Source organism: Caretta caretta, chromosome 24 (assembly GCF_965140235.1).
Source record: "Caretta caretta isolate rCarCar2 chromosome 24, rCarCar1.hap1, whole genome shotgun sequence".
NCBI classification, from domain to species: domain Eukaryota; kingdom Metazoa; phylum Chordata; order Testudines; family Cheloniidae; genus Caretta; species Caretta caretta.
In genome coordinates, this window is record NC_134229.1 from 7,907,483 (window position 1) to 7,931,490 (window position 24,008).

The 24,008-nt window shown below is 40.7% G+C and overlaps 1 protein-coding gene across 1 annotated transcript; it reads right to left on the minus strand.

Moving 5' to 3' along the window:
• Positions 1–1,704: 1,704 nt before the first annotated feature.
• On the minus strand, positions 1,705–21,358 carry HORMAD1 (HORMA domain containing 1). The gene is made up of 14 exons (XM_048828824.2): positions 21,311–21,358; positions 19,887–20,031; positions 19,677–19,740; positions 17,302–17,338; positions 16,767–16,787; positions 16,632–16,658; positions 15,223–15,290; positions 11,297–11,448; positions 10,291–10,547; positions 8,092–8,158; positions 6,484–6,560; positions 5,223–5,306; positions 3,980–4,078; positions 1,705–3,122 (listed from the first exon to the last, which is right to left on the minus strand). Exons 1-14 carry the CDS (start codon positions 21,341–21,343, stop codon positions 3,042–3,044), a joined length of 1,212 nt encoding a protein of 403 aa, XP_048684781.2. The 5' UTR covers positions 21,344–21,358; the 3' UTR covers positions 1,705–3,041.
• Between the last annotated feature and the right edge of the window lie 2,650 nt (positions 21,359–24,008).

Here is a 24,008-nt window from a genome sequence, read left to right on the forward strand (position 1 = left end):
TCCCTTCCATCCATCCCCTTGATCTCCCCACTTCAGTCTCACTGCCCCTGCTCCCCTTTTCATTTGACCCTTGTCCTGTTGCCCCCTCTTCCTCTCTAACTAATTCCCTCTCAACAACCCTCTTCCACCTTTCAGAAAAGAGAAACCAACAAAAAAAGTATGGCACATTTGTGACCATTGCATCATTCACTCTGCTTGTATGGGATTGTCCTATTCCCCCAACTCTCTGTGTCTCTTGTCAGTTTAGATGATAAGCTCTTTAGGGCATGGTCTCTTACTCTGTTTGTACAGTGCCTAGCAGAGTGGCATCCTGATCTTGGGTGGGGTCCCTAGATGCTACCATAATACACATAATAAATGCAGTGCTGGCTGGATGTCTACCTGCAGTAGTTACTCCTGGGGGAATTCTGCGCCACTGAGCATGCACAGAATTTATGTTCCCCACAGATTTCTTTGCTTCCCCTCAGAAAAATGACTTTCTGACAGGGAAGCAAAGGGAAGCCACAAAAGCGGTCATGCGACTCTCCCCAGCAGCATGTTCTGGGTGCCCAGGGAAGCCAGCCAAGAGGTAAATCACTGTGGGGCAGGAGGTGGGACTGGGGAAGACCTGGCTGGTGGCTCCTACCCTTGCGCTAGGCTCAGCTGCTAGTCGGCCGGCTGGGCTGGGGAGGATGGGACTTTCTCTTCCACTGCATGGCATGCGGGGCCGGGTCAGACCCACCCCGAGATTTCTCCTCCAGCTGCAGGAAGCGCTGCACACTCCCCCTCCCGCACTTCCTGCGCCCATCACTCCTCAGCTGCAGTGGGAGGGATTCCTATAGAGGGACCTGCTTCCCCATCCATCCAACCCCCATGCATCCAGACCCCCTCATGCCCTGACCCTCCCCACGATGAGCACCACTCCCCCTGCACCTGGATCACCTTGACGAGCCACCTGCACCCAGATCCGAGCTCCACCCGGCTGCACTTGGATCCCCATCCCACTCCCCCAGCTTCTGGACCCCCCCATAGACCGCCTTGCTGAGCCCCAATGACCTTCACCTGGACCCCCCTGCAGAGTCCCATTACTGTTGCACCCAGAGGTGCGTCTGGCAGGGATGGGAGCGCTGCCATGGATCCATAACTTCTGCACAGTGGACAGCACTGAGAGGCTGCAGGGAGAAGATAGTATACAATACACCCAATGGCAACCAGGATCACGAGCAGGCTTTTCGCAGACAATGTCTCCAGCCATCACCTCCTTAGATGAACCTGCCCCTCTCTATTCAGCACACAAATGGCACCTTAATTCAGCCCTACACAAGCAACTCTGTTGCAACTCCTGATATATTATGAATACTTGGAATGTGTTCATCTGTGCATACAAATTGCTCTGGTTGAAACAAACAAGGTTTAGCAGGTAATATTTATGCTCTAACATTAAAGCACAAGTCTAAGCTGAAGATGGGTAAGCAGGGGTTCTCCTTTAAAACTGCAGCATAGGTCTGACCTCCAGAGTGGAGCACAGCAGAATTCCTGAGGTGTGACAGGTAAAGTCAGAACACAGGGGAAATGGGAGAATAGGAAAGGAGACAGGGGTATGCTTGTTCGTTTTTATTATTTTCTTATTTCTTTCAGAATGCAAATAATTGTAGGAATCATATTGCATCATTCCACATTATTATGCAAACTCTGTAAAACAGTATTTTTACTATTGTTCTCCATTAAATTGTTCTCAAATACATTGAGATCCTGTGATTATTCATCTTAAAATAAAACATAAACAGAACTACTAGAGAGGCAATTTTTCTTCAACAGTAAATATTTTATTTGGGCTCTAAAACCGGCAGACTCTAAAACAAGCAAGACACACCAAGTGAAAGTCCTCAGCCTTTATGAACTTTTCATTAAAAAGTCAATTATCTACTCAAATCAAATGTATGGATCATTATATTTTAAAAATATACAGTCACAAATTATTAAGTAACATTGTTTTAATTAGGAAGTAGGATAATAAGATATTCTTAGTTTAAAAGTTAAAATTCAAGGACAGGAATGTTTAGCTATTCACATCTAATCTAAATACAGCAGTAGTTGTTACCTGTATTTATAAAGAGCATTACTCCAGTGAATTTAAAGTTATAAAGAGCAAACCAAAATTATTTTTTGAAAAAACATGCAATGGCATTGTTTCTGACAGCTGCAATTAATCATTTCACATACATAAAAGCTGAGCTGTCTATATTTCAGATATTTAGTTATAGCCTGTTATAATTGGTAATACTGTACTTGGCATAGCTGCCACAATATGATAACACTTAGCTGTTATATATATATATTTATCTGGCATCAGAGCTGCATATAGATTCCTACATTTCAGTTCAAAATTAGGAACTAAAGAGGTGAATGGTGTTCTTTTTCAAGCTCGGGTAAGATACCAATGGGAGAAATGAACACAATCAGGCCACCTGAAGTTTGCTTCTTAGAGATAATAAAAAAGAGAAGCTATAGTATTATTATAAAATGACTACACAATTTTCTTAACCAAATTTCCTGACGTAATTCTACCAAAACTCAAAATTCCGGTTGAGATTTTAGTTTTCATGTTCAGTCCGTAAGGCATGTTCTGAACAAAAAATTCTTAAGCTTCTGAGTATGGTCCAGGAAAAGACACCAGTGGAAACTTTGCATAGTTTCACTTTTAAGAGTATACATTGTACCACCAATAGGATTTCAGCAAAATCTCTAAAGAAAAGGTGTTATTGAAGGCCTGCGCTAAAAATCTTCTTGCTTAAAAAGTTTTTCTCAGATCAGATGAATGGTTATGCCCTGTCTATCCTTCTAGACTGGAATATAACCCCCTTTAAAAAATAACTTTCAATTTGCAAAAATTGGGGCCTCTCTTGACAGAATTTTTCCTGTATATAAATTCTGTGTTTGACTGCATATAAAAACAAAAAAAGAACCTTAAATTATCTCTAATATTAGCAATACTCATATTAAACACCAAATGAAAGCTATATTGAGCAGAATTCTACATGTAAACAGCAGGGAGGTGATATCTAAAACCGCTCCTTTGGTTCACTAAATTTTCTCCTTTTTGGCACTGCATCTTGACTAGAGGAGAGTTCGTACTGATGAACCTACCAAGAGAAAATAGATTGCATTTCAGATCCCTGTATTTCACAAACCATGGCTCTTTCAGTTGTGTTAGGTATCTTAACATGGAAAAAGAACTTCATAACAAGAATCAACTATATGAAACATAAAGCTGTTCAAAGAATATCTAATCCTTCCAATGACATATGTGCTCACGATTGCAAAGCTTGGGATAATATTTTGATAGTAATCAGTTAAAGTACAAGAACTTTCTCATGTACTATTGAAAGGAGTTTAAAAGTTATTTATGATCTAAGGACAAAGGCTCTTCTGTGACGCTGCTTCAAATGCAAGTAAACTTTTCTTAGAAGTTCCACTTTAACATCTAAAGCTAATGGTAAGTAGGTAGTACACATCATCAACCTGTCAAGACACAGGGTTTGATTCTGATTACACTTACATTAATTTTCACTGATTTAACTCCACTGACTGCAATGGAGTTACTTCTGGTTTAAGTATAAAAGAAGACCAGAATTTGGCCCTCAGTCTTTACTTAATTTCTTATCTAAAGTAATAATGTTTGTATATCTCTAACCTTAAATAGTAATAATAATGAAAGGTTTATTTTCACAGACAGATACAGAAGTAGTAACTATGTACTTATCTCCCTTTATTCTGTTTTCCCAATAACAAAAATACTGAATGAGGTTTTGGGGTTGGGATTAGAGAATGCTCATTTAAAACTGTTATAGTGATAACCAGCATCTTGAAAAATCACCAGAGTTTTTTGTTTCATATTATGCATTTTATTTTCCATTTAGAGATATTTAATGCTTGCCACTAAATGCACAAAATATAACAACAAATCATTTTGCTTTCTGCATGCAACTTTAAAACTTACAAGCTTTTCAGACTCAGACCAAGTTCTCTTCTGGGTTTCTTTAGAACAGTTAGCTACTAAACGATTTTTGCAATGTTCCTGAGTCTGATTTTCACCAACCTTTTTAGAAAGAAATTAACTATTAGTTTTAGAAGAAGACTGCAGACAGCTATAAAGCAACACACTGTGGATGCTATTGCTGTTCCCTAACCTGTGTTAAAAATTAATTAAGAGCTTTTCAGACTTGGGACAGGGAAGGCATGATTTTTCTTTATCTTGACATGTAATTTCCTTTCTTGACTGTAAATGATGAAGGCTGTTTCTTTATCTACTGAGACTGGCAGCACTTCTCCCAGAACTCTTATGAGGAAAAGTAATCCATATACAAGATCTATTCAGGGAACCAAGGGTGAAGTGGCCATGCAGGCATACTTATGTACCCCCGGTCCACTGTGGAAAGTGTTTCTATACCAGCCCCATACAGGCCAGAGCAGAAGGCTGCAAGGGACTCCGGCCAGTAAGGGGGCCAAAGAATCCATGTTTACATGGATCAAGTGTCCCCCTAAACCTTACAAACTAGTGCAAGGGGCTAAGGATACTATTTCAGCCATAGGCTTATAGCACTGAGAGAGGAAGGGCACATGGACCACAGAACAGCCCTGTACTATGCCCCTGGGCTGAGGGTGGCTTGAGGTTTTCACCGCCCAAACTCCTGTTCCACTTCTATAAAGCACAAATACTCAGGCACCATGTAGGTGAAGTGGATTTCAAAACTTTAGCTACCACGCATAAGCATGAATACGCAAGTAATAATGTTTTTTTCAAGATATGTAAAAATCACACATCTGTGATTAGAATTCTGGCCCAGTATTTTATAAGAGATATGGAACAATACATTGGATTAAGTTCTCACCTAGCACAGGTCTGGCAGAGAACATGGCCAAGCAAAGAATACAAATAAATCCTCATGAATCCCTCTGAAACTATACAATTAAAAACCAAACACTTAAGTAACTTTCAGAAATAGGCATTCACTTTTTGACATTAGAAATACAAAGGTGTTGTTCATATTCCTAAAATAAAAAGAGCTAAAAAAAAATAATCTGAAGTGAATTCTGGTCCCAAAGAAGTCAAGAGGAGTTGCCATTGACTTAAATGGGACCAGAATTTCAATCCTGGACTGTAAATTGTATTTAAGCACATGATTTCATTCTGTATTTGGAATAGAAAGAGTTTGTTGTTTAAAAAAAAAAAGGATACTGACTGTGTTGCTATGAAATATTTTTCCACTTCTTGTCCTGCCCTCTGACACATCAAGTTCAGATGTCTTAACTGCTAACTGATCAACCTAAAATGGAAAATTAGCATTATTTCAACATAAAAATCCTCTTAGAATTAAGAGGCAAATTAGGATACATAGAGCTCAATCATGCAAGATGCCAAGTGCTCGCCTGCCCCAATCCATCACAGTACTTAAGCATGTGCTTAACTTTAAGCACAAGTCGTCCTATTGAAGGCATGTGCATAAGTACCAGCGCCTAAATCAGTGCCTCAATTTTTTTCAGTTATAGTCAGTCACTGGCTATTACCAACGGGTCAATTTGAATTTGAGCCTCAAGGATCTGTAAGAGAAGTACTCCTGTTCTGTATTTGCACGTTACTACTCTCAGTGTTGTTTTCAGAGAGTACAATATGAATTGTCACGATTACAATACCCAGATTTACCTTAGACTTCCATCAACATTTCAAAGCAGAGATTTCTACTGAAGCTAAATGACTATTATGAATGTCACATACTTTTATGAAATTAAAGCCAAACAGAAATTTTTCCAGATGGTTCTAAGTGGTTGTTGATGGGAGTTCCCAGCCTAGAGATTCCATTTGACAGTGTTTCCTTGAGTCCATCTCCTCGTATAAAGAGTTGGAGGGTGTTATATTGACAGCAGAATATGAATGGATTCGTATATGTTTTCTAATTAAAATCTATTATACCATCTTTGGAATGTTGCCAGGCTGGGCCTTTTGCTTAGCAAGAGAGACTTGAAATCAGTCACAAATACTTTCATATTTAAAGGTTTGACTACTGCAATTCTTTACTTGCAAATGCAACCAGTAAATAGGTTTGTCAATGTTAAAAAAATAAGTTTCTAGAAGGAAGAGTCTTTATTAACGATGGTTTATGATGATGGAACTCCCCTCCTTTTCTGCTCATATCGCCCAGTCTGTCAGAACTTTTAAAACTGAAGAAATAGCTCTTTGCTACTGCTTTTAATTGATTTTTACAATTTTGAACATTTTAGTCATATTTTATTGTAAAACATGTTGTTCAGGACAAAATATACATGCATTTTATTGTTAATAATTATAGCTATAGCATACAATAACTTTATGTAGAGAGTCCCCATACATTAATTGCTCAAGAGGTCTCAAAATTCAAAATGTTAGTTTGAATAATAAAGAAACTTCACAAAACCCTAGGAAAAGTATTTTAGGAGTAAGACTGGAAGAGAATATAGCTTTTATACCTGAGAATGAGAAACAGGTTTATTCTGGCTTTCTTCAGACCTCGTAAGTTCATTTTCTTCACAAGTTAAACTTAATTCTGTGAAAGGTTTGTTAAAACATGTTCTAATATTAACAGCATTTTTACATTTTTTTTTTAGACATCAGGGTGATATGCATATAATAAATGTGACAGCCAGACAGACAGGATAGCCAGACACTTGGAAAAGGCTCTATTCTGCATGCAAGTAACTGTTAACATTAGTGGGAATTACTGTGCCTCATGTCTTTAGCTCACTGGGCCTCATTCTCACTTACACGAAAGCCCCTTTACACTGACAGAGTGCTGTAAAGGGGCATTAGTATAAATGAGAATCAGGCCTACTATCTCCTGTTATTGGAAACAGGCACGTAAAGAGACATACTTATGTCTGTGTAACACAGATTTATACAGAATGCCCTTAGAATCTGTGGGCTTGATTCTGCAAACTTGTACTTATGTAAGTAGTCCTTATTAATAGTCCCAATGAATTCACTCACATTAGTTAGGACGAACTCAGAGATTAAGCATTACAGGGTCTTGCAATCAAACTGTTGAAAACTCATGACCAGAGCCGACAGGTTTCTGCTGAACTGATTTTATGATTAAAATGTTAAATGCTAAACCTTGCTCCTATCGACTGAAATGGAATCAGGATTTGGCCCTTATGCTTTGTGCCAAGAATTCTGCATCACAAATTTGCAATAACCGGTAGTTGTCTGTTTTACTTCTGTAATGTTTCAGGGGGAAAAGTATTTTTTTAGGTAAAATCTCAAGTGATGTAGTACTCTTCTATTCTAAATATTTAACCTATTTTAACTGATAAGATATAAATAGAACACAGCAAAAATTCAGAATAGAAAAATGAAAAGTGACTTAAAAGAAAAAAGTGACATAAAAGAAAAGCATAGCAAATATATTACTAGTACTGTTGTGGGTTGAGCTAAAGCTTGTTATAATCAGGGCATAACCACCAACTTCATCCAGGTGGCTGAAACAACAGCAGTAGCACCCAAAACACAGGCAAATGGGAAAAAATTGAGTAGAAGCTGAATCATGTGGCCCAAGGGGTTTCAAATGTAAGGACTCAGGTTTTGATTGGTGGAAATGTTTTGGAGAGAGTGAGAGAGAGAGAGAGAGAGAGAGAGAGAGAGAGAGAGAAGGAGGCAGTGAGACTAGAGACCCAGAAGATGCAAGAAAGCCAAGCAGACAGTGCAGAAGTGCTGGTAATGTGGCCCGAAGAGACAGCTATGAGAAAAATCTTTTGGGGGCATAGAGTGCTGGCTGGAAAGGCAAGTTTTGAATAAAAAGCAAAGGAATTGTCTCCTGCTGTTTAATTCCCACAGAGTTCAGGGAAACAGGACTTTATGTATAATGTTTGTAAAGAAACAAGAAAATCTCTGGCTCTATCAATTTCTTCTCCTAATGGAAACAACATATAGAGGCCTGAACTTTGGCTATCCTATGGATCAAAAGGGATAACGGTATTAAACTGAGTGTAGAACTATATGTTACATAGTCTACTTCTCATTTCAGCAACATAGGAACCAGGTAGCAAGAGCTGAGCTGTCCTGAACTGTATATTTATTACCTCCAGCTTTTACAGATGTATTTGCATTATTCTTAACTTCCATTTTATTATCTGCGACAAAATCTTCCTATGTAAAAAAAGAAAAAGAAAGAAGATATTTTAAAATTTTATATTGGATTCTTAATGGAATAAAAATAATCATATAAAAACATTAAACTGAACTAATTAGAGTTGGCCCTAAACTGCTAGGAGAAGGGCCCATGTCTTCAATCATGGCATCGTGTAATTATTAACACAAAACCTTAACTTAGTGATCAGGACACGCACCATCCACCCAAAATCTTAAAAGCATGTAAATAGGAAGTTAAGGGAAATTTTCTTATATTCCTTGCCACTTTTATATTGCCTACAAAACTGCCAATAACACACTCCAACACTCCATGAGATATTCATTTCCATCTCCAACCAATACCAAATACCAATCTGCACTCATCTTAAAACTTTAATGGCAACCTCTTACACTCCAGTGTTAACAGTTGGGCACATGTGACTGTCATACATTCCATGCCTGTGGGAAGTTAACCTGCCTTGGTTTTTGCTAAGGTTGCTGTCAAATAAAAACTTCGTTGCAACTTTAAATATGGCACAGCTATTTTTCCACAAAAAATAGTTTAGTCTGTGCTCAGGATTACAAATAATAATTCCTCATGTTTAGGCCCAAATCTTGCAAATGGTCATGCATGTAACATTATTCATGTGACTAGTCCAGAGGAGGGCAAACTACGGCAGTTAGGGGTGGAGGGTCCAGGGGCAGTCAGAGAGAAGGGGTGGTTGGATGGTGCAGGGATCCCAGGGGGGGCAGTTAGGAAGGAGAGGGGAGGGTTGGATGGGGCGGTGGGGGGCAGTCAGATGGGGCGGAGGGGTTGGATAGGGCGGCGGGGGGAAGTCAGAGATGGGGGTTCCGGAGGCAGTTAGGGGACAGGGAGAAGGGGTGGTTCGATGGGGCACAGGTCCCGGGGGGCAGTCAGGAAGGAGAAGGGGGGTTGGATGGGGCGGCGGGGGGCATGAGTCCTGGGGGGGCCGTCAGGGAACAGGGAGGGTTGGATGGGGCAGGAGTCCCGGGGGGGCCGTCAGGGGGTGAGAAGCAGGGGGGTCGGATAGGGGGCGGGGGCCGGGGCACACCTGGCTGTTTGGGGAGGCACAGCCTCCCCTAACCGGCCCTCCATACAATTTTTGAAACCCAATGTGGCCCTCAGGCCAAAAAGTTTGCCCATCCCTGTCCTGGTCCATTAAGTTCATTTATGTTAATCATGTGCGTAAGTGTTTGCAGGATCAACGCCCTACACAGCAAGAAAATCCAAAGTTAGACACAATCTCCCACCTACTACTATGATGCTGCACAAAATTTACCAATGCTAGTAACACTATATGTCAGTTTAGGATATAAAATGAAGTATAATTTGTTCAATTAAAATAACTGGGGAGATGATTTATAGACAATGTAACTGAGCTGGAATTTATCCAGGACACCATGACTATCATATACTCCCTTCCATTTTATGAAACATTGTATGGGATTTCAGATTTAAAAATTTTATTAAAGCTAATGTTAAAAAAATTATATAATACATAGGTTGCAAAAAAAGTGTCTGTACATCTAGGTATAGTGCTTACATTATCCACACCTATAAAGTTAGTTTCTAAAAGTCATATGATACATAGAGTAAATAATCAGCAATAACCCAAATTTAGGTGAATGGATTTAACAATACAGTTTAGATATTAGAATCCGAATACTTGGGTACATCACTCATGAAAAGTTGTACAGAGATTTGGTTGTGGAAAGCAAAATATAACAATGAGTGGAGATTGTCCCTCAGTAAGTGAGAATTAGGTAGGTTGTCCATTTAGAAAATACAATCCATGAGGAAAGTATTTCAGTTACTTTCCTGATGGCACTTCTCATCGGCAACTAAAGATACTGCAGCCCATCAGCACCATATTGTTGCACTAGTTCAATGTAGATCTCTATTATGAAAATAAAAATAAACTGATTGCTCCAGTTTGAGCAGTAAAATTAAGAAGAGAAAAAATCTAAACGACTGTATGTAATTTTATCTGAATATCTTTGGCAACTGAATGTTTTATTAAAACTTTGCAATAATGGACAATATAAATGGTTATTGACCCTTTCCAAGAGAGTTCAAATTGTAAAACATTTTAGATATAAATAGCATGTAGCAAGGTCTGAGCCCTTACATTTATTTGCTGGTCCTGTTCTTCTGGATCATCTTTGTCTAGTCTGATTAATTGCGTAGGCACCTTAGAGTCTCCTTGCTTTAGCATGTTTTTATCAATATTTTCCATTCGTTCTCTCTCAGTTGTCACTTTAACTTTCAGCATATGAAAAGGGGTTGGCACCTCACCCACATTTAGGTAAATAGGCTCTCCCTCAAATATCATTGTGTCACAATCACCCTCTTTAAAACCAGGAGGCTGGTAATCAGGTGGTGTAACTGCAGAAAATAATTCAGGAAATATGCTGTTATAGGATGAAGTGTGTTCTTACTCTTGGGGAAAAAAATTTATATGTATTTGAATGAAACAGATTTTTTTTTCCTTTGAACAAAGAGCATTACTCCAAACCACAGTATTTTTATTTATTTTGTTCCATTTTTTATATTCCATATTCAGTTTGTACTAAATAAAACCTATTTTTCTACACAATAGAAAAGAATCTGATTAGAACATTCAATATGCACAAAAAGATAACCTCAAAAAAACAATTACTGGTATAAAACTGATATATTTAAAAAATTTAAGTTACAAAAACCATTTAAGCGGTATACAAAACTAGGTCTAACTTTCCCATCAAGAGTTTGGCCCTTATTTAATCTTTGAAATACACTCCTGTGTTTTCCTTAATAAAAATGCATCATGTTCAGAATGCTTCTGAAAATTTCACACAGTCAAATTTCTCACTGTTTTAATTTCCAAATGAACATACTGAGCTGCAGTTTTTAAATATCAAAGGTGAAATCTTGACTCCACTGAAGTCAATGGCAAATCTCCCAATGATTTCAATATGGCCAGGATTTTACCGCAATAACTCTGAAAATTCAGGACTATGCAGAGGTAAACATATATGAGAAAGCTAACATCTGTTTACCTTTAACATTCATAAAAATTATATGAAATGCTGTTTCAATCATTTTTAAATATTTATTTATACACTAGATAAATCAAGATAATGTGGAAACAGTACCTTCATCATAATAAAAAAGCTTCATAGTCAAGCAGATATCATTAGGTAAAGGGCCCAGATTCTGCATCAGAACATAAATCTTACGAATGAGGAGAATACTTGCTTTCTTGGTGTCTGTACATGTGATGTTGGAATCATTTCCTTTATTCTTACTAGGAATGAACAAAGTATTCAGATCTTTTATGGGAACGAAATTGTTTCTAATGTTATAAATATACTGTTAATTACTTATAAGTTACTATAAATATTTCAGGCAAGTGAATATCACACTATTAGCTAGGTAAATCTTCGTAAAGTAAATTAGACTTGTGCATTCTCAGCACATCTTAGGATCAAGTCCTAAATCAGGGGCTTCAGCTAGTTATGAAACCCACTACTGTACTTTATTAGAGAGAAAAGGCAGGTAAAAGAAAATCTTTTATTGGACCAACTTCTGTTGGAGAGAGAAACAAGCTTCGAGCCACAAAGAGCTTTTCTTCAGGTCAGGGAAAGTTACTCTAAGTCAGTGTCACTGCAAAATGCAGGGTGGAACAGATTGCTTAGCATGAGTAGTTAGCACTCTGACTGCACACCACTAGTTGTCACCTCCCCCAGCCCCACTGAAACTCATTTGGGGTATCCTCAACTACAACCCATACTCAATGGGGATCCCATCCTGAAAGAAATCTTTCTTGAAGCCCCACTTCTGGCCTTCAAACTACCCCCCCAACCTCTCCAAGCTCAACAGAAGCAAGCTCCCCACAGACCAATACACACCAACTCAAAGCGGCACCAGACTCTGCCAGAAGAACAGATGCAAAACCTGCAAATGTATCTCCACTGCTACAAGGATCAACACCCCCCACAACATAGACCCCTACACATGCCTATCACAATACTAGATGTGGTATACTTCATCCAGTGCACTAAATGCCCCAAAAACAACTATGTGCATGAAACCAGACAATCACTATGCTGTCAAATGAACTCACATGGAATGATAAAAGACAAAAACACCGTATCACCTGTGGGTGAACAGTTGTCATAAAGTGATCACTCTATATCTGACTAGGGCTGTCAAACAATTAAAAAAATTAATTGCGATTAATCGTGTGATTAAAAAACTAATTGTGATTAATCGCATTGTTAAACAATAATATAATACCATTTATTTAAATATTTGTGGATGTTTTCTACATTTTCAAATATATTGATTTCAATTACAACATAGAATACAAAGTGTACAGTGCTCACTTAATATTTATTTTTGATTACAAGTATTTGCACTGTAAAAAAACAAAAGAAATTGTATTTTGCAATTCACCTAATACAAGTAACGTAGTGCAATCTTTTTACTATGAAAGTTGAACTTACAAATGTAGAATTATGTACAAAATAAACTGCATTCAAAAATAAAACAATGTAAAATTTTAGAGCCTGCAAGTCCACTCAGTCCTACTTCTTGTTCAGCCAATTGCTCAGACAAACAAGTTTGTTTACATTTGCAGAAGATAATGTTGCTCGCTTCTTGTTTACAATGCCACCTGAAAGTGAGAACAGGCATTCTCATGGCACTGTCCTAGCCAGTGTAACAAGATATTTACATGCCAGACGTGCTAAAGGTTCATATGGTATGATGGGATAACATGATTTTGGTAAATAATTGATCTTTAAATATTCATGGTAAATAGGCCCAATGGCCTGTGATGGGATGTTAGATGGGGTGGGATCTGAGTTACTACAGAAAATTCTTTCCTGGGTATCTGGCTGGTGAATCTTGCCCATATGCTCGGGGTTTAGCTAATCGCCATATTTGGGGTCGGGAAGGAATTTTCCTCTAGGGCAGATTGGAAGAGGCCCTGGAGGTTTTTCGCCTTCCTCTGTAGCATGGGACACGGCTCACTTACTGGAGGATTCTCTGCTCCTTGAAGTCTTTAAACCATGATTTGAGGACTTCAATAGCTCAGACATAGGTGAGAGGTTTTTCGCAGGAGTGGGTGGGTGAGATTCTGTAGCCTGCGTTGTGCAGAAGGTTGGACTAGATGATCATAATGGTCCCTTCTGACCTTAGTATCTATTAATCTATGTCCCTTCATGCTTCAACCACCATTCCAGGGGACATGCGTCCATGCTGACGATGGGTTCTACTCAATAACAATCCAAAGCAGTGCAGACTGACCCATGTTCATTTTCATCATCTGAGTCAGATGCCACCAGCAGAAGGCTGATTTCCTTTTTTGGTGGTTCGGGTTCTGTAGTTTCCACATCAGAGTGTTGCTCTTTTAAGACTTCTGAAAGCATGCTCCACACTCCGTCCCGATCAGATTATGGAAGGTACTTGAGATTCTTAAATCTTAGGTCAAGTGCTTTAGCTATCTTTAGAAATATCACATTAGTACCTTCTTTGCGTTTGTCAAATCTGCAGTGAAAAGTGTTCTTAAAATGAACCACATGTGCTGGGTCATCATCTGAGACTGCTATAACATGAAATATATGGCAGAATGCAGGGGAAACAGAGCAGGGGACATACAATTCCTCCTCAAGGAGTTCAGTAACAGATTTAATTAACACATTATTTTTTTAACAAGAGTCATCAGCATGGAAGCATGTCCTCTGGAATGGTGGCCAAAGCACAAAAGGGCAAATGAACGTTTAGTATATCTGGCACGTAAATACCTTGCAACACCGGCTACAAAAGTAGAAGCGTTGCCAGCAGATCGAGGGAAGTGATTATTCCCCTCTATTTGGCACTGGTGAGCCCATATCTGGAGTACTGCATCTAGTTTTGGGCTCTCCAATACAGAGAGGATGGACAAATTGGAGAGAGTTCAGCGGGGGCAACGGAAATGATTAGGGGGCTGGGGCATATGACTTATGAGGAGAGGCTGAGGGAACTGGGATTATTTAGTCTGCAGAAGAGAAGAGTGACAGGGGATTTGATAGCAGCCTTCAGCTACCTGAAGGGGGGTTCCAAAGCAGATGGAGCTCGGCTGTTCTCAGTGGTGGCAGATGACAGAACAAGGAGCGATGGTCTCAAGTTGCAGTGGGGAAGATCTAGGTTGGATATTAGGAAAAACTATTTCACTAGGAGGGTGGTGAAGCACTGGAATGGGTTACCTAGAGAGGTGGTGGAATCTCGATCCTTAGAGGTTTTTAAGGCCCAGCTTGACAAAGCCCTGGCTGGAATAATTTAGTTGGGGTCGGTCCTACTTTGAAAAGCGGATTGGACTAGATGACCTCCTGAGGTCTCTTCCAACCCAAACTTCTGTGATTCTAAGAAGAGGGCAGCATTATCTCCTGTAAATGTAAACAAACTTGTTTGCCTTAGTGATTGGCTGAACAAGGAGGAGGATGAGTGGACCTGTAGGCTCTGAAGTTTTACGTTGTTTTGTTTTTGTACACTTTTTGATTTCAATTACAACACAGAATACAATATATATATGAACATGTAGAAAAACATCCAAAATATTTAATAAATTTCAATTGGCATTCTATTGTTTAACAGTGTGATTAAAACTGCAATTAATTGTGATTAATTTTTTTACTTAATCGCGAGTTAACTGCGATTGACAGCCCTACTTTCTACATTTTTAATTATTTGTCTTAATATATGGAAATTCCTAAATCTAGACAGCACTTTTTAAAAGTACTAACCCCAAACTATCTCTGTGTGTGCACACTTGTGTAGGGGAAACCAGAAAAGGGCAGACAGAGGGCACTGTGAAATCCGTACATTAACTAGCGTACTAAGTAATATATCCTGCTAAAATGGTAATGTACCTTCAAGATAGGTACATCTGGAAAGTATGTTTCCTTACTGAACTTAATCTTAAGATTCAGCTTCCAAAATCAAACAACCAGTAAGAAATTACACCAATATGTTAGCTCAACCTATTCTAGAAAGATATTGTTAATTGCATAGCAGAGAGAAACCAGGAGGACAATACCTGGTGAAATCCATTACCGGCCCATTGTTGGTGTATTTGAATTTGAACTGATAACATTCTGTAACTGTCTAAACACAAAACACAGTAATTATGGATCTAACACACACAGTATCAATTGTTAAGAAGTGAAATACGATATTGTTTCCTGTTTCCGGAAATATACTAGCCTTGCTTGCTTTTTAAACTGATGTCTACATGTCAAGCAAAAGTTATAATCCATCGTTACAATGACATTTCCATTGATTATAGCAGTGGTTCTCAACCTATTTATCATTGTGGGCCACACTGTTACCTTGGCCACAGGTTGAGAACCACAGCGCGCCCCCAAACCTGCCCAGCAGACCCCAATGCCCCAGCCTGCCTACAGACCCCTCCACAGAGTGGGACCAGGAGCAGGCCCCAGGCGTGGGGCCGCAGGGCAGCCCCTACCCCCCTGACGCCGCCACGCAGCAGCCCTGAACCCGGACCCCGCTTGGCAACAGGACAGGGCAGCCCCGAACCCGGACCCCACCACATGGGGCAGGGCGGCCTGGCAGCCCCGACCCTGGACTCCACTGTGCAGGGCAGTGCAGCCAGGATCCCGGGCATGGGGGCTGGGACCCCGGATCCCACTGGGCAGCCAGGGCTCTGGACCCCGTCGTGTCAGGTGGTGGAGCAGCCTGCAACCCAGACACCATGGGTCCAGCGGCCTTTAGCACACAGCTGGACCACAGCTGTGTGCTAATTGGGCTACATGCAGCCCGCAGGTTGAATACCACTGGATTATAGCTTTCTAATGTCAATGAATCATTCTGACTTTTTTTATGCACGGCTTATTTATACAATTGTTGTCGCCATCAAATAAAATCAATGTCAGTAGTCTCGTCCTGCAGTCAAAAATTAAAAGAACAAACACAAGTTTGAACTGAAGTTTTTTAAAGAAAATTTTCAGTTCAAATTCTGTAATATTATTAGTCACTGTCCAACAAATTTCATATACACCATACAGCACTAGGGTGACACCCAGTGGCTAATAAGATTATGTTTTGCTTGAAAGAATTCATGGAATTTACTGTAAAGAATTAAAAAGAAACTCCTGAGCTGTAGCTCACAAAAGCTTATGCTCAAATAAATTTGTTAGTCTCTAAGGTGCAACAAGTACTTTTCTTCTTATGGGCAGTTAATTCCATAATTGTTCACTATGGGATTTTTTGCACTTTCCTTTGAAGTGTCTGGTGCTGGTTACTGTCAGAGACAAGATACTGGACTAGATATCAGGTATGGCAATTCTTGTGTTAGGATATAACTTCTTTAGATAAATAATAGAGTGCACTTGAACGAAATGTGAAATATTCTATCTGCCTGTATATGCAAATTTTAATGTGAATGTTACTATCATCAGTCAACCTTAAATATTATATTAAGCTTACCTGAGGGTCTTCTGCATGGGTGTAGACCTATATTTTAAAAATAAATAATATAAATATGAGAATAAAATAAAATAAATACAGTGTATATAAATATACTTATTTTGAAAATTGTGTAAACATTTTAAAGATACTTACTGCTAGGACAACCATTCTTAGCTGTTTAAAATATAATTAAGGAAAGAAAAACAACAAATAAATTAAAAGAATCCTGCATACCAATTTATAGTGCAGATTCAAAAAAACAAAATAACAAGTGGAAATTAGGACTCTGGTTTAGGAAAACATGTTTACATCCATCTCTGTGTAACAAAGGATATATGCATGTGCTTAACTTTAAGCAGATGCTTAAGTACCATTGACTTCAGTGCTTTGCTGAATAGGAATGCTTTCCTGAATCAGGGCATCAGAAATTTTTCCAAAGCCATATATCAGTTATCTAGTGCCAAATCCTCAGATGGTATAAACTGGGCAGAAGTCTTTACCACCAAGACTTATGGATCACATCCTGTGAGATGCTGAGCACCTGGAACTGCCATTAATTGTCACATCTGGCTAAATTGAAGTTATTTTGTAAACAGTAGCCCCAAAACCACAAGAGGCAGCTATTAGAAGTATACAAATACACGTTACAGTATATTAAAATATAACAAAATTATACTGGAAGACTTACATATTTTTTCTGCAAAGCATCATAGCATCCTAACATCCTGCAAAAATCAAATAATATTGTCTATCTACTACTAATTACCATTTTTATTTGCTTCTGATTACATAAAAATTCCCACAAAACAAAAAGAAATTGTGTCAAACCAACCTGATAGCTTTCTTTGACAGGGTAACAAACCTTGTGGATGGGGGGAAGCAGTAGACGTGGTATATCTTGACTTTAGTAAAGCTTTTGATAGTGTCTCCCATGACCTTCTCATAAACAAACTAGGGAAATGCAACCTAGATGGAGCTACTATAAGGTGGGTGCAAAACTGGTTGGAAAACCATTCCCAGAGAGTAGTTATCAGTGGTTCACAGTCAGGCTGGAAGGGCATAATGAGTGGGGTCCTGCAAGGATCAGTTCTGGGTCTGGTTCTGTTCAATATCTTCATCAATGATTTAGATAATGGCATACAGAGTACACTTATAAAGTTTGTGGACAATACCAAGCTGGGAGAAGTTGCAAGTGCTCTGGAGGACAGAATTAAAATACAAAATGAGCTGGACAAACTGGAGAAATGGTCTGAAGTAAATAGGATGAAATTCAATAAGGATAAATGCAAAGTACTCCATTTAGAAGGAACAATCAGTTGCATACATACAAAATGGGAAATGACTGCCTCGGAAGGAGTACTGCGGAAAGGGATCTGGGGGTCATAGTGGACCACAAGCTAAATATGAGTCAACAGTGTAACGCTGTTGCAAAAAAAGCAAATTCGCAGGAGTGTTGTAAGCAAAAACACAAGTAGTAATTCTTCTGCTCTACTCCACTCTGATTAGGCCTCAACTGGAGTATTGTGTCCAGTCCTGGGCACCACATTTCAGGAAGAATGTGGACAAATTGGAGAGTCCAGAGAAGAGCAACAAAAATGATTAAAGGTCTAGAAAACATGACCTATGAAGGAAGATTGAAAAAATTGGGTTTGTTTAGTCTGGAAAAGAAAAGAGTGAGAGGGGACATGATTACAGTTTTCAAGTATGTAAAAGGCTGTTACAAGGAGGAGGAAGAAAAATTGTTTTTCTTAACCTCTGAGGATAGGACAAGAAGTAATGGGCTTAAATTACAGCAAGGGAGGTTTAGGTTGGACATTAGGAAAAACTTCCTGTCAGGGTGGTTAAGCACTGGATTGCCTAGGGAGGTTGTGGAATCTCTATCATTGGAGATTTTTAAGAGCAGGTTAGACAAGCACCTGTCAGGAATTGTCTAGATAATTAGTCCTGCCACAAGTGCAGGGGACTGGACTAGATGACCTCTCAAGATCCCTTCCAGTTCTATATTTCTATGAAAATGAAATTCTTGGGTTTGTACTTCTTAATTTTACCACTACAAAAGTAATTTTTCATCCTGTTGATAATAGGCCACTTTAATTGAATTGTCTCTACCCCCTACTTGGTAAGACAACTCCCATCTTTTCATATAATACTATATAGATCTTCCTACTGTATTTTCCACTCCATGCATCTGAAGAAGTGGGTTTTAGCCCACGAAAGCTTATGCCCAAATAAATTTGTTGGTCTATAAGGTGCCACAAGTACTCCTCGTTGCTTTTGCTGATACAGACTAACACGGCTACCACTCTGAAACCAGTCTTATATACAAGATACTTACTAATACATATTCAGCTACAGATTTTTAAAAGCTGAACTCTTCTTTTTTGTCAAGCTTGAGAACATAATCCTCAAATTTAAAAGTTACAAAAATACAATAGATGTAATGTTAATGAAAATATTGTATCCCAACTTCGACCACTAAAGAATGAGGGCACTTTGGGCAGTCATTTATACCAGTGAAAATATTCTGATTTGGTAGCATTTTACATCCACGTTGTACTGAAGAAAATGACTACAACATAAGATGCAGAGCAACAAAGAAACAGGTCCTGAGAGAACCGTGAGAACAGGCAACAGTGGAAATAGGGACACACATTCTTGGCATGAAAATAATTTTTGCATTAACTTGTTTTACCCCAGTTCAGCAGAATGCTTATGGATGTGCGTAACTTAAAATGTTAATCATCCCATTGGCATCAAAAAGACTACTCGCATGTTTCAGGTCACAAACATGCTTAAATATCTTGCTAATATGAGTCCCAAGATCGTAAATCTTTCCATAAAACCAAATGTTCAAGTTAAGCCCATTACATGGTACTGAAATGTATAAATTCTGATTTTTCAATGTGCAAAGTCTGTATACCAAAACAGTATATACTAAGCATTAAATACATCAAATGACCATTACTCACTAACAGTGAGCGAACAATTTTTCTTTGACTAGAGAGCTAATTTTGAGATTTGACACATTATAATACTGTTATGTATGCTATAGAATCTACGTACCATTTCACCAACTGAGTGGACCCAGGACAGTTCTTGTCTTCCCTCAAAATTTTGACACAGAGGTCTGAAACAAACAAACAAATTTTAGTTAGAAATGTACAGATACAACACTAAAAAAATTACGTTAGCTTAAATAAGCTCTCTAAAATTATTTGTCACAAAAACAGAGAAATATCTTAGGTCAAAGGAATCTGAGAAGCAGTATGTTACCATCTAGATATCTTGTTCCATAGGCACATTCTGGAAAAATTCCTCTTAGGTAAGTAATGCAGGATACTGATACTGCTAGGAGTCTCTTCACCAATATCAAAGACTGCTGTTCAGTACATATTTTATTAGGAAATGTTACTGCACTCTAAAATGTAAAGAGAAAGAGAGGGGAATAAATCTCCAGTATGCAGGGGGTTTTATTTTCATTCACTTGCCTTTCAAATATTGAAAACAAATAAAATGTTTTCTCACTAGCCAAATGTACACAGGTCTACTAATTTTATTTTATTTTAATGTTAAAGGAACTAACATGAAGCATTTTTCAACAAATAATCTCCATCTTTCTCTTGTTCACCTCCCTTGTTGAACATCATCTATGTTATGCTATGAGTCAACAGTGTGCCCTTGTTGCCAAGAAGGCTAACAGCATTTTGGGTCGTATAAGTAGGAGCACTGTCAGCAGATCGAGGGACATGATCATTCTCCTCTATTCAGCATTGGTGAGGCCTTATCTGGAGTACGGTGTCCAGTTTTGGGCCCCACACTACAAGAAGGATATGGAAAAATTGGAAAACGTTCAGCGGAGGGCAACAAAAATGATTAGGGGACTGGAACACATGATTTATGAGGAGAGGCTGAGGGAACTGGGATTATTTAGTGTGCAGAAGAGAAGAATGAGGGGGGATTTGACAGCTGCTTTCAGCTACCTAAAAGGGGGTTCCAAAGATGGATCTAGGCTGTTCTCAGTGGTAGCAGATGACAGAATGAGGAGTAATGGTCTCAAGTTGCAGTGGTGGAGATTTAGGTTGGATATTAGGAAAAACTTTTTCACTAGGAGGGTGGTGAAGCACTGGAATGGGTTACATAGGGAAGTGGTGGAATCTCCTTCCTTAGAGGTTTTTAAGGTCAGGCTTGACAAAGTCCTGGCTGGGATGATTTAGTTGGGGATTGGTCCTGCTTTGAGCAGGGGGTTGGACTAGATGACCTCCTGAGGTCCCTTCCAAACCTGATATTCTATGATTCTGATCATCACTATCATATAATGATAGCCTCCAATTGTGTAAAGAGTAACACTTTAACTTTTTGCACTGTAAATAGTTCTATTGACTTGAATGTGAACATTCACTGTTCATAAAGCACATGCTTAACTCTTTGCAAATTGAGGACCTTAGTGTTTAACTGAACCCTGTGATGTTTTACAACTGTGCATAGTTCAATGAGACTACTTATGGCAATAAGAACTGCTCCTGAATAACTTCTGTTTATACAGGAACAAATTATATGAATCTGAAATACTTTTTTCAAGTTTAATTAGCTGCAGGGGTAATTTTGGGCAATAAAACAATCCTAAAAATAATTACTTTGTATTCCTGACTGCTGAAATCAACTGTGCCAAAAATACACTGAAATAAATTGAACCATACCATAGAATTTCTCTGCATCTGGGCAGTCGCCATATTGTCAGTCTTTTCCTATCTGTTAATAAAATTGGGATGTTAGTTTGCACTCTGATGACACATACACATGTAGATCCTGTCCATTCAGTTTTCAGAACACAGGCCGAGATCCACCAAGGTATTTAGGCTCCTAGGTTCCACTGAAATCAATACAAGTCAGGAGCCTAAATGCAAACCTTTACTTACGTGAACAATTTTTATTCATGTACGTAATCCCATTGATTTAAGTGTGACTACCTACGTGAATAAGGATCACTCATGGGAATAAAGATCTTTAGCCTGGTTTAAGTACACACTTCAGCTGACAGAACTATGTCAGGGGTGCAATAAATGCAGGCAGAATTCCCTAGCATAGACACAGCTATACTGGCAAAATGCACTTTTACCAATATAACTTGTTTTGCTCAGGGGAGATGATTTTACTAATGGTACAAAATACAGCTGTGCCGGTATAGCTGCATCCACACTAGGTACTATCTACACTAGAAAATTAGATCAACTCAGCTACATCACTCTGGAGTTTGAAAGATCCAAACCTGAGTGACATAGTTAAGCCAATCTAGGTCCCTGTGTAGATACTGCTAGGTTGATGGAAGAATTCTTCAGTGGACCTAGCTACTGCTTCTCAGTGGGGCGCATTAGCTATGCCAACAGGAGAACCTCCTCTGTCAACATAAGTAGTGTCTATGCCAGTGGTTCTCAACCCATGGCTCACTTGCAGCCCAATCAGCACACAGCTGTGGCCCATGTGACATCCTCAGGGCCACACAGGTGGTGTATATATATTATGTGGTTGCAGTCCACATAACACACAGACAGCTGCATATATGGCCCACAACGATAAATAGGTTGAGAACCATTGGTCTACACTGTAATGTTTCAAGTGTGGCCAAGCCCTAGAAGTGCTTTGCCAGCATAGTACGCCAGTAAAGGGCTCCTAGTGTAGTTGTCGCCTTAGGCCTGGTCTACACTTAAAAATTAGATCATCCTAGCTACGTCGCTGAGGCCTGTAAAACATTCCACATCCTAAGCTGGGGTGGACAAACTTTTTGGTCCGAGGGCCACATCTGGGTATGGAAATTGTATGGCGGGCCATGAATGCTCTCAAAATTGGGGGTTGGAGTGCGGGGGGGGTATCCGGCTGGGGGTGCAGGCTCTGGGGTGGGGTTGGGGGTGCAGGAGGGTGCTCTGCACTAGGACCAAGGGGTTTGGAGGATGTAAGGGGGATCAGGGCTAGGGCAGGGGGTTGGGGTGCAGGAGGGGGGAAGGGGTGCAGGCTCTGGGCGGTGCTTACCTCAAGCAACGCTCAGAAGCAGCAGCAGCATGTCCCCCCTCCAGCTCCTACACGGAGGCGCAGCCAGGCAGCTCTGCACACTGCCCCGTCCGCAGGCGCCACCCCTGCAGCTCCCATTGGCCACAGTTCCTGGCCAATGGGAGCTGCAGGGGCTGCGCTTGGGGTGGAAGCAACATGCAGAGTCCCCTGGCCGCCCCTATGCCTAGGAGCTGGCGAGGGGGACATGTTGCTGATTCCAGGAGCCACACGGAGTGGGGCAAGTCCTAGGCGGGAGCTTGAGGGCCAGATTAAAATGTCTGGAGGACCGGATGTGACCCTCAGGCTGTAGTTTGCCCACCCCTGCCCTAAGCGCTCTAGTTAGATCAGCATAACCACCCATGCCCAGCCCTGCGCAGGTTGGCAGAATTCTGCCACTGACCTAGCTACCGCCCCTCAGGTAGGTAGATTACCCACACAGATGGGGAGAGCCCATTCCCATCAACATAGGGCACAGCCACACTACGGTGCTACCCGCAGCTGTGCCACTGTATCTAGGGTAACCAGACAGCAAATGTGAAACGTCAGGACGTGGGTGGGGCGTAATAAGAGCCTATATAAGAAAAAGACCCAAAAATCAGGACTATCCCTATTAAATCGGGACATCTGGTCATGCTAGCTGTAGTGCGGCCATGCCCTTAGGACCCGGGTTTCTGCTTTAAAGGGCTCCTTCGGCGTCAGACGCTGCCCTAGCCAAAACAGAGGGGGAAGAGACTCACTGGCCCAAGGCAGGACTCTGCAGGGCCCAAGGAGCCGGGGTGGGGCAGTGTGGGGAGCCTGAAATTAGAGGAGTTAGGGCCAGTGGGGAAACTGAGACCCATGGGTGCGGGGGGCCAGGGAAACACGGGTCGCACCTCGCTGGAGCAGACGGGGGAATCCGAGCCGCCTCATGAGGCGCAACGCGCCGCGTACGCTGGCCCGGGAAAGACCCGCCCTTGCCTGGCCCGCGCTAGTGCTGCCCGGCGGCCGCCGCTCCCTGAGCCCGCCCGCGCCGCGCGCACAGTAACCGTCCCCTGCCCCGCCCCGCCCCCCGCAGGGGCATAGCGCACCTCCCCTTGGCCCGCGCGCCGACCGCTTTCCCGCCTTTTCCTCTCACGCTGTCGACGCGCGCGCGCCTTCCTCGGAACGGGGGCCGTGTGCATCGTAACCGGCTCCCCCCCCCCCCACACTCTTTCCTTGCGCCCATCAGGGGGCCGTGTGCAAAGGCTTCAACGCCTCTTTGCCTTACGCCTCAACTGACTTCAGCGCCGCTGATCCCTCCGCGAAGGGCCCTGTGCCAAGAGCCCGCGCTGCCTACCCCAGCTCCTCCCCAAGCTGCCTTCTCACCACGCCCTG